Source organism: Mustelus asterias, chromosome 8 (genome assembly GCF_964213995.1).
Source record: "Mustelus asterias chromosome 8, sMusAst1.hap1.1, whole genome shotgun sequence".
Lineage (NCBI taxonomy): Eukaryota > Metazoa > Chordata > Chondrichthyes > Carcharhiniformes > Triakidae > Mustelus > Mustelus asterias.
The window spans coordinates 140,295,990-140,307,998 of NC_135808.1; the positions used below are offsets into that span (position 1 = coordinate 140,295,990).

Sequence of the window (12,009 nt, forward strand, 5' to 3'; positions counted from 1 at the left end):
GGGCCTGTTGCTGAGGGCCGCACAGGGGCGGGGCCTGTTGCTGAGTGCCCGCACAGGGGCGGGGCCTGTTGTTGGGAATGTAATGTGGGCGGGGCCTGTTGGTGGGTGATGGGACGGGCCCTGGGGTATAATAGCCCCGCCCACACAGATCCGCCATTGGAACGGAGAGTGCGCGTCATCGGCTCCCAGGCCGACAGTTTCCACAGCAACCAGCATAACAACAACAACTGGCAGAAGGAAAGAAGATGGTAGGAAGCTTCAGTTTGGAGAGATCTGTGTGAAATATCATATATGATGTGGAGATGCCGGCGTTGGACTGGGGTAAATACAGTAAGAGTTTTAACAACACCAGGTTAAAGTCCAACAGGTTGATTTGGTAGCAAATGCCATTCGCTTTCGGAGCGCTGCTCCTTCGTCAGATGGTGTGGATATCTGCTCTCAGACAGGGCTCAGAGACACAAAATCAAGTTACAGAATACTGATTAGAATGTGAATCCCTACAGCCAACCAGGTGTTAAAGATACAGACAATGTGAGTGGAGGGAGCATTAAGCACAGGTTAAAGAGATGTGTATTGTCTCCAGACAGGACAGCCAGTGAGATTCTACAAGTCCAGGAGGCAAGCTGTGGGGGTTACTGATCGTGTGACATAAACCCAACATCCCGGTTTAGGCCGTCCTCATGTGTGCGGAACTTGGCTATCAGTTTCTGCTCAGCGACTCTGCGCTGTCGTGTGTCGTGAAGGGCCAGGATGATACCAGAGATGAGGGGTGTTGATTATGAGGAGAGACTGAGCAGATTGGGTTTGTATTCGTTTGAATTTAGAAGGCTGAGGGGGGATCTTATAGAGACCTATAAGATAATGAGGGGGCTGGATAGGGTAGAGGTGGAGAGATTCTTTCCACTTAGAAAGGAAACTAGAACTAGAGGGCACAGCCTCAAAATAAAGGGGGGTCAGTTTAGGACAGAGTTGAGGAAGAACTTCTTCTCTCAGAGGGTGGTGAATCTCTGGAATTCTCTGCCCACTGAAGTGGTGGAGGCTACCTCGTTGAATATGCTTAAATCACGGATAGATGGATTCCTGATTGGTAAGGGAATTAGGGGTTATGGGGATCAAGCGGGTAAGTGGAATTGATCCACTTCAGATCAGCCATGATCTTATTGAATGGCGGGGCAGGCTCAAGGGGCTAGATGGCCTACTCCTGCTCCTATTTCTTATGTTCTTATGTGAAGGCCGCCTTGGAGAACGCTTACCCGAAGATCAGAGGCTGATTGCCCGTGACCGCTGAAGTGCTCCCCACAGGAAGAGAACAGTCTTGCCTGGTGATTGTCGAGCAGTGTTCATTCATCTGTTGTCTTAGCGTCTGCATGGTTTCCCCAATGTACCATGCCTCGGGACATCCTTTCCTGCAGTGTATCAGGTACGCTGTCTGGAGACAATAGACATCTCTTTAACCTGTGCTTAATGCTCCCTCCACTCACATAGGGTTCATGGTGGGAGATATAGGAAGGATATCAGAGGTAGGTTCTTTACGCAGAGAGTGGTTGGGGTGTGGAATGGACTGCCTGCAGTGATAGTGGAGTCAGACACTTTAGGAACATTTAAGCGGTTATTGGATAGGCACATGGAGCACACCAGGATGATAGGGAGTGGGATAGCTTGATCTTGGTTTCAGATAAAGCTCGGCACAACATCGTGGGCCGAAGGGCCTGTTCTGTGCTGTACTGTTCTATGTTCTATTATCTTATCTTTAAGATCTGGTTGGTTGTAGGGATTCGCATTCTAATCAGTATTCTGTAACTTGATTTTGTGTCTCTGTGCCCTGTTTGAGAGCAGATTTCCACTCCATCTGACGAAGGAGCAGCGCTCCGAAAGCTAATGGTATTTGCTGCCAAATAAACCTGTTGGACTTTAACCTGGTGTTGTTAAAACTCTTACAAATATCATATATAGCAGGGCAAGAGGGATATGGGGAGGGCAGATACTGGCTATGGGGAGGGCAGATACTGGGTATGGGGTGGGCAGATACTGGGCATGGGGAGGGCAGATACTGGGTATGGGAAGGGAAGATATTGTGGCTGGGGAGGGCTGATACTGGGTATGGGAAGGACAGATATTGTGTATGGGGAAGGCTGATATTGTGTATGGGGAGGGCAGATACTGGGTATGGGAAGGGCAGATATTGTGTATGCAGAGGGCAGATACTGGGTATGGGAAGGGAAGATATTGTGTATGGGGAGGGCAGATACTGGGTATGGGAAGGGAAGATATTGTGTTTGGGGAGGGCAGATACTGGGTATGGGAAAGGCAGATATTGTGTATGGGGAGGGCAGATACTGGGTATGGGGAGGGCAGATACTGGGTTTGGGAAGGGCAGATATTGTGTATGGGGAGGGCAGATACTGGGTATGGGAAGGGCAGATATTGTGTATGGGGAGGGCAGATACTGGGTATGGGGAGAGCAGATACTGTGTATGGGGAAGGCAGATATTGGGCATAGGGAAGGCAGATACTGGGTATGGGGTGGGCAGATACTGGGTATGGGGTGGGCAGATACTGGGTATGGGGAAGGCAGATATTGTGTATGGGGAGGGCAAATATTGGGTATGGGGAGGGCAGATATTGTGTATGGGGAGGGCAGTTATTGGGTATGGGGAGGACAGATATTGTGCATGGGGAGGGCAGATACTGGGTATGGGGAGGGCAGATACTGGGTATGGGGCAGGCAGATACTGGGTATGGGGAGGGCAGATATTGGATATGGGGAGGGTAGATACTGGGTATGGGGAGGGCAGATATTGGAGATGGGGAGGGCAGATACTGGGTATGGGGAGGGCAGATACTGGGTATGGGGAGGGCAGATATTGTGTATGGGGGGGGCAGATACTGGGTATGGGGAGGGCAGATACTGGGGATGGGGAGGGCAGATACTGGGGATGGGGAGGGCAGATATTGGGGATGCGGAGGGCAGAGGCTCAGTATGGAGAGAGGGAAGGTGGGATTGCTGGGCATTGGAGAATTGCAGCTGGAGCACTGTGTGTGACTCAGTTTCTTTACCATAGGACAGAGGATTGGTTAGCTAACAAAGACTGGGCACAAATGGGACTTCTTCAAATAGCAAGATGTGACCAGTGCAGTGGCACAGGGATCAGTGCTGGGTCCTCATTGTGTAAATGACTTGAATGATGGTACCGAATGTATGATTGCCATATCTGCCGTGCACACCAGGCTAGGTCGGAGAGTAACTTGTGTAGAGGATATAAGGAGTCTTCAAAGGGACATAGATTAGGATGAGAAAGTGGGCCAGAAAATGACAGATGGAGTATATAATGGGAAAGTATGAACTTAAGGTAGAAAATCAAGACACCATCTAAATGGAGAGAGATTGCAGAACTTAGTGGCACAGTGGAATCTGAATTTCCTGGTGCATGAATAACAATTCATTATAATATACAGGTACAGCAAATGGTCAGGAAGGTGAATGTTATAAAGGGTTATAAAGGTAGGGAAGTGTCACTCCAGCTGTACAGAGCCTTGGAGAGATCACATGAGGAATATTGTGTACAGTTTTCTGATTTAAGAAAAGACGTACATGTATTAGAACAGTTCAGAGAAGGTTCACCAGACTGATTCTGGCAATAAAGTCCCATATCCATTGGAGTTTAGAAGATTGAGAGATGATCTTATTGAAACATATAAGATCCTGAGAGGTCTCAGCTTGGTGGATTCTGGGAGGATGTTTCTGTTTGCGGGAAAAACTAGAATTAGGGACCACAGTATAAAAATAGGGGATTTCCCATTTAAGACAGAGATGAGAAGAACTTTTTTTCTCTCAGGGGGTTGGAAGTGTGGAATTCTCTTCCCCAGAGAGTGGTGGAGGCAGGGTTACTGAATATATTTTATGCTAAGTTAATAGATACTTTACTAACGAGGAGTCAAAATGCAGAAAGGGTGGGCAGGAAAGCAGAGTTGAGGCCATAATCAGATCACCCATGATCTTATCAAATGGTGGAGCAGGCTTGAGAAGCTAAGTGGCGTATTCCTGCTCTTAATTCATATATTTGTATGTGGAAAGATATACATTTCCGAGAGAGAGAATGTATCAAACTTCACTCAACTGGTTCCTGGGTTGCTGGGTTGTCCAATGATGAGAGGCTGAGTAAATCCCTCATGGTAGGCTGATGAAAAAGGTTGGATCTCATGGGATAAAGGGGGAGGTGGCTAGATGGGTGGAGAACTGGCTTGGTCACAGAAGACAGAGGGTGGTAGTGGAAGGGTCTTTTTCCGGCTGGAGGTCTGTGACTAGTGGTGTTCTGCAGGGCTCTGTATTGGGACCTCTGCTGTTTGTGATTTATATAAACAATCTGGAAGAAGGTGTAACTGGGTTGATCAGTAAGTTTGCGGACGACACAAAATTGGCAGGACTTGCAGATAGTGAGGAGCATTGTCAGAGGCTACAGAAGGATATAGATAGGCTGGAAATTTGGGCAAAGAAATGGCAGATGGAGTTCAATCCTGATAAATGCGAAGTGATGCATTTTGGTAGAAATAATGTAGGGAGGAGCTATACGATAAATGGCAGAACCATAAAGGGTGTAGATACGCAGAGGGACCTGGGTGTGCAAATCCACAGATCCTTGAAGGTGACGTCACAGGTGGAGAAGGTGGTGAAGAAGGCATATGGCATGCTTGCCTTTATAGGACGGGGCATAGAGTATAAAAGTTGGGGTCTGATGTTGCAGATGTATAGAACATTGGTTCGGCCGCATTTGGAATACTGCGTCCAGTTCTGGTCGCCACACTACCAGAAGGACGTGGAGGCTTTGGAGAGAGTACAGAGGAGGTTTACCAGGATGTTGCCTGGTATGGAGGGGCTTAGTTATGAGGAGAGATTGGGTAAACTGGGTTTGTTCTCCCTGGAAAGACGGAGGATGAGGGGAGACTTAACAGAGGTGTATAAAATTATGAAAGGCATAGATAGGGTGAACGGTGGGAAGCTTTTCCCCAGGTCGGTGGTGACGTTCACGAGGGGTCATAGGTTCAAGGTGAAGGGGGGGAGGTTTAACACAGATATCAGAAGGACATATTTTACACAGAGGGTGGTGGGAGCCTGGAATGCGCTGCCAGGCAAGGTGGTGGAGGTGGATACACTGGGAACGTTTAAGACTTATCTAGACAGCCATATGAACGGAGTGGGAATGGAGGGATACAAAAGAATGGTCTAGTTTGGACCAGGGAGCGGCACGGGCTTGGAGGGCCGAAGGGCCTGTTCCTGTGCTGTATTGTTCTTTGTTCTTTGTTCTTAAATCGGGTCTAAATTCAATGAATGAGAAAAGATCTCATTGAGTATGAAGGTCCTTGACAGGGTAGACACTGAAATGTTATTTTCACTGGTCAGAGAAGGTAAAATATAAGGAAGTGTCCGGATAAAGGATTGTTCATTTATGACTTTCTTCAAGAATTTCTTCATTCAGAGTGTTGTGAATCTTTGGAATTCTCTGCGTTGGAAGGTTGTGGATGTTCAGTCATTAAGTATATTCAAGACAGAAATCCGCACAGAACTAAAGACAAGAAAGTATATGAGGATAGTGCAGGAAGATGGAGTTGAGGTAAATGATCAGCCGTGACCTTGCTGAATGGTGGAGCGCACCCAAAAGGCCAAATAGCCAACTCAAGCTCTTATATTTTAATTCTTAAATGGTTACCACACTTAAATTAAAGTGAATGGTTCTGGCCTCCAGATGAATAATACAAAAATGGAATAATATGAAAGGATTTCAATAGGGTAGGGGTCAAGATTTTTCCACTTGTAGCGAGACGAGAATGAGAGGCCATCGGTAGAAGATAGTTGGTATTAAATATAATAGAGAATTTGGGAGAAATTTTTCCTTTTTATTTATTCATGCAATGCCAACATTTAGTGCCGCTTCCTATCTGCCCTTGAGAAGCGGTGGGAATGTGAAACTTACTACCACAAGGAGTGGTTGGGGTTAATACCATTGATATTTTAAAGGGGAGATGGATAAAGACAAAAGAGAAAGGAATGGAAGGATATACTTATATTGTGAGATGAAGAAGAGGGAGAAGGATGGTCACATGGTGCTTAAACACTGGCATAGATCAGATGGTAAGAAGTCTAACAACACCAGGTAAAGTCCAACAGGTTTATTTGGTAGCAAAAGCCACTAGCTTTTGGAACAGGCTGTCCCTTCGTCAGGTGGGTGGGAGTGAACTCCTACCCACCTGACGAAGGGACAGCCTGTTCCGAAAGCGAGTGGCTTTTGCTACCAAATAAACCTGTTGGACTTTAACCTGGTGTTGTTAGACTTCTTACTGTGTTTACCCCAGTCCAACGCCGGCATCTCCACATCATAGATCAGATGGAGCAAGCAGCCTGTTTAGTGCTGTGTATACAATGTAATTCTGTGCTGTGTGGATGTGAGAGATTTGCTGTTCATTCCTCCTGCTCTCTTTCAGTCAGCGTGCCCCAGAACTTGTGGTCCTGAGGTTCAAGGAACTTCTTCAACGAGCGTCAGCCGTTCACGTCGATATCGGATCAAGGCCTCAAACTCTCAGGTTGATGAGAGTCTGTTTGGGAACCGTCGTCAGGTAATTTCAATCAAGTATATACCATGCTATCTGGTACTGACCCCTGCACAGAGACACACGTAAGATCCCAGCTAACACTCTCCTCTTCCTGGAGCAGGTAAGAAAATAAGAATAGAACATAGAAAACATAGAACATAGAAAAGCTACAGCACAAACAGGCCCTTCGGTCCACAAGTTGCGCCGAACATGTCCCTACCTACTAGGCTTACCTATAACCTTTAGAATCTTAGAATCTTAGAAACCCTACAGCACAGAGAGAGGCCATTCGGCCCATCGAGTCTACACCGACCACAATCCCACCAGGCCCTACCCCCATATCACTACATATTTACCCACTAATCTCTCTAACCTACGCATCCCAGGACACTAAGGGCAATTTTATCATGGCCAATCAACCTAACCCGCACATCTTTGGACTGTGGGAGGAAACCGGAGCACCCGGAGGAAACCCACGCAGACACGAAGAGAATGTGCAAACTCCACACAGACAGTGACCCAAGCCGGGAATCGAACACAGGTCCCTGGAGCTGTGAAGCAGCAGTGCTAACCACTGTGCTACCGTGCCGCCCTCTATCTTACTAACTTCCATGAACTTATCCAAAAGTCTCTGAAAAGATCCTGTCGAATCCGTCTCCACCACCACTACCGGCAGCCGATTCCACGCACCCACCACCCTCTGAGTGAAAAACTTACCCCCAACATCTCCTCTGTACCTACTCCTCAGCACGCTAAACCTGTGACCTCTTGTGGCAACCATTTCAGCCCTGGATAAAAGCCTCTGAGAATCCACTCTATCAATACCTCTCAACATCTTATACAGCTCTATCAGGTCACCTCTCATCCTTCGCTTCTCCAAGGAGAAAAGACCTAACTCTCTCAACCTATCCTCATAAGGCATGCCACCTAATCCAGGCAACATCCTTGTAAATCTCCTCTGCACCCTTTCTATGGCTTCCACATCCTTTCTGTAATGAGGCAACCAGAACTGGGCACAGTACTCCAGGTGGGGTCTGACCAGTGTCCTATACAGCTGCAGCATTACCTCCCAATTTCTAAACTCAGTTCCTCTATTGATGAAGGCCAGTATTCCATACGCCTTCTTAATCACAGCCTCTACCTGCGACGCTGCTTTGAGCCTCCTCTGAACCCAGACCCCAAGATCCTTCTGATCTTCCACACTGCCAAGCGTCTTACCCTTAATATTATATTCTTTCATCCTATTTGACCTGCCAAAATGAACCACCACACACTTATCTGGGTTGAAGTCCATCTGCCACTTCCCCGCCCAGTCTTGCATCTTATCTATGTCTCGTTGCAACTGCTGACATCCCTCTGCACTATCCACAACTCCACCAACCTTTGTGTCATCAGCAAACTTGCCAACCCATCCTTCCACTTCCTCATCCAGGTCATTTATAAAAATCACAAAGAGCAAGGGTCCCAGAACAGACCCTGGACCGACCTCCATGCTGAAAAAGACCCATCGACAACCACTCTTTGCCTTCTGTGGGCAAGCCAGTTCTGAATCCACAAGACAATGTCCCCTTGTATCCCATGCCCCTTCACTTTCTCAATAAGCCTTGCATTACCTTATAAAACGCCTTGCTGAAATCCATATAAACTACATCTACCGCTCTTCTCTCGTCTATGTGTCTAGTTACATCTTCAAAAAATTCAATTAGGCTCGTAAGGCATGATCTGCCATGGACAAAGCCGTGCTGGCTATTTCTGATCATACTATTCCTCTCCAGATGTTCATAAATCCCGCCTCTCAGGACCTTCTCCATCAACTTACCAACCACTGAGGTTAGACTCACTGGTCTATAATTTCCCGGGCTATCTCTTCTCCCTTTCTTGAATAACGGAACCACATCCGCCATCCTCCAATCCTCCGGAACCTCTCCCGTCTCCATTGATGACGCAAAGATCATCGCCAGAGGCTCAGCAATCTCTTCCCTTGCCTCCCACAGTAACCTGGGGTACATCCCATCCAGTCCCGGCGATTTATCTAACTTGATGCTTTTCAACAGCTCCAACACATCCTCTTTCCTAATGTCCACATGCTTAATCTTCTCAGTCCACTGCAAGTCTGCACTGCAACTACCAAGATCCTATTCCACTGTGATTACTGAAGTAAAGTATTCATTGAGTACCTCTGCTATTTCTACCGGTTCTATACAGACTTTCCCACCATCACATTTGATAGTTCCTACTCCTTCACATCTTATCTTCTTGCTCTTCACATACTTGTAGAATGCCTTGGGGTTTTCCTTTATCCTGTCTGCCAAGGCCTTCTCATGACCCCTTCTTGCTCTTCTAATTTCCCTCTTAAGTTCCTTCCTACTAGTCGTATACTCTCCTCGATTTCTAACATTACCTAGCTCCCTGAACCTTTTGTAGGCTTTTCTTTTCTTCTTGACTAAATTCGTTACAGCTTTCGTGCACCATGGTTCCTATGGCCTACCATAACTCCCCTGTCTCATTGGAACATTGCTGTGTAGAGCTCCAGACAAATTTTCCTTGAAAATTTGCCACATTTCTTCTGTACATTTCCCTGAGAAAACCTCCTTCCAATTTATGTCTCTAATTTCCTGCCTAATAGCCTCATAATTGCCCTTACTCCAAATAAACACTTTCCTAACTTGACTGATCCTATCTCTCGCCAATGCTAATGTAAAGAAACATAGAAACATAGAAAACTACAGCACAAAACAGGCCCTTCAGCCCCACAAGTTGTGCTGAACATATCCCTACCTTTTAGACCTACCTATAACCCTCCATCCTATTACATCCCACGTACTCATCCAGGAGTCCCTTAAAAGACCCTATTAAGTTTGCCTCCACCACCACTGACGGCAGCCGATTCCACTCGCCCACCACCCTCTGTGTGAAAAACCTCCCCCTAACATTTCCCCTGTACCTACACCCCAGCACCTTAAACCTGTGTCCTCTCGTAGCAGCCATTTCCACCCAGGGAAAAAGCCTCTGAGAGTCCACCCGATCTATGCCTCTCAACATCTTAGATACCTCTATTAGGTCTCCTCTCATCCTTCGTCTCTCCAAGGAGAAAAGACCGAGCTCCCTCAGCCTATCCTCATAAGGCATGCCACTCAATCCAGGCAACATCCTGTACCTCTGTACCCTTTCAATCTTTTCCACATCCTTCCTGTAATGAGGCAACCAGAACTGAGCACAGTACTCCAAGTGGGGTCTGACGAGGGTCTTATATAGCTGCATCATTATCCCCGGACTCCTAAACTCAATCCCTCGATTGATAAAGGCCAGTACACCATACGCCTTCTTAACCACCTCCTCCACCTGCGGGGCTGATTTCAGAGTCCTATGGACCCGGACCCCAAGGTCCTTCTGATCCTCTACCGTACTAAGAGTCTTTCCCTTTATATTGTACTCCTTCATCCCATTCCACCTGCCAAAATGGACCACTACGCATTTATCTGGGTTGAAATCCATCTGCCACTTCTCCGCCCAGTCTTGCATCCGCTCTATGTCCCTCTGTAACTTCTGACATCCCTCCAGATTATCCACAACCCCACCAACCTTCGTGTCATCGGCAAACTTACCAACCCATCCCTCCACTTCCTCATCCAGGTCATTTATGATAATGACAAACAGCAAGGGTCCCAGAACCCCCAGAACCCCCAGAATCCCCTGGGATTTAAGTGAAACCCGTCCTTTTTGTACAGGTCGCACCTGCCCCTAAAGAGGTCCCAATGATCCTGGAATCTGAATCCCTGACCCCTGCTCCAATCCCTCAGCCACGTATTTATCTTCCACCTTATTCCGTTCCTTCCAGTGGGCGAGGATCTGGCAGATGGAATATAACGTTAGCAAATGTGAGGTTATCCACTTTGGAAGAAATAATAGTAAATTGGAATATTATTTAAATGGAGAAAAATTACATCGTGCGACTGTGCAGAGGGACCTGGGGGTCCGTGTGCACGAATCGCAAAAACTCAGTCTGCAGGTGCAGCAGGTGATCAAGAAGGCGAATGGAATGTTGGCCTTTATCGCGAGGGGGATAGAATATAAAAGCAGGGAGGTCTTGCTGCAACTGTACAAGGCGCTGGTGAGGCCGCAACTGGAGTACTGTGTGCAGTTTTGGTCCCCTTATTTGCGAAAGGATATATTGGCCTTGGAGGGAGTGCAGAGAAGGTTCACCAGGTTGATACCGGAGATGAGGGGTGTGGCTAATGAGGAGAGATTAAACAGATTGGGTCTGTACTCGTTGGAGTTTAGAAGGATGAGGGGTGATCTTATAGAGACATATAAGATAATGAAGGGGGTGGATAGGGTAGAGGTGGAGAGATTCTTTCCACTTAGAAGGGAAACCAGAACTAGAGGGCACAGCCTCAAAATAAGGGGGGGCCGGTTCAGAACAGAGTTGAGGGGGAACTTCTTCTCTCAGAGGGTAGTGAATCTCTGGAATTCTCTGCCCATTGAAGTGGTGGAGGCTTCCTCGTTGAATATGTTTAAATCACGGGTAGATAGTTTTCTGATCGATAAGGGAATTAGGGGATATGGAGAGCAGGCGGGTAAGTGGAACTGATTCGCTTCAGATCAGCCATGATCTTGTTGAATGGCGGGGCAGGCTCGAAGGGCCAGATGGCCTACTCCTGCTCCTATTTCTTATGTTCTTATGTTCCCTCACTGTCTCGTGGCACAGGCAGCAATCCCGAGATTACTACCTTTGCATTCCTTCTTCTTAACTCCCTACCTAACTTCCTATATTCTCCTTTCATAACCCCTTCCCCTTTCCTGCCTATGTCAGTGGTAAGAAGTCTCACAACACCAGGTTAAAGTCCAACAGGTTTATTTGGTGGCAAATACCATAAGCTTTCGGAGCGCTGCCCCTTCGTCAGATGGAGTGGATTCTGATATCCACTCCATCTGACGAAGGGGCAGCGCTCCGAAAGCTTATGGTATTTGCTACCAAATAAACCTGTTGGACTTTAACCTGGTGTTGTGAGACTTCTTACTGTGCTTACCCCAGTCCAACGCCGGCATCTCCACATCATGTCAGTGGTACCAGTATGCACCACGACCTCTGTCTCCTCTCCCTCCCACTTCAGGATATCTTGGATACGGTCAGAAACATCCCTGATCCTGGCACCAGGAACGCAAACCACCATCCGCGTTTCTCGACTTCCTCCACAGAAACGCCTGTCTGACCCCCTCACTGTAGAGTCCCCTATCACCACTGCCTTCCTCCTCCTTTCCTTACCCTTCTGTGCTACAAGGCTGGACTCCGCGCCGGAGGCACGACCACTGCTGCTTCCACCAGGTGGGCTGTCCACCCCAACAGAACTCAAACAAGAGTACTTATTTTTAAGGGGCAGGAGTAGGCCATTAACTCCTCGAGTCTGCCCCACCAGTTTAACA

At 47.4% G+C, this 12,009-nt stretch overlaps 1 protein-coding gene across 1 annotated transcript in view; it reads left to right on the forward strand.

The window, feature by feature from the left end:
• Positions 1-12,009, forward strand: part of cfap45 (cilia and flagella associated protein 45) — a 223,278-nt gene that overhangs the window by 7,065 nt on the left and 204,204 nt on the right. The window contains exon 2 of the mRNA XM_078219236.1: positions 6,478-6,609. Coding sequence (XP_078075362.1) covers positions 6,478-6,609 — 132 coding nt within the window. The remainder of the gene's footprint in view (positions 1-6,477; positions 6,610-12,009) is intronic.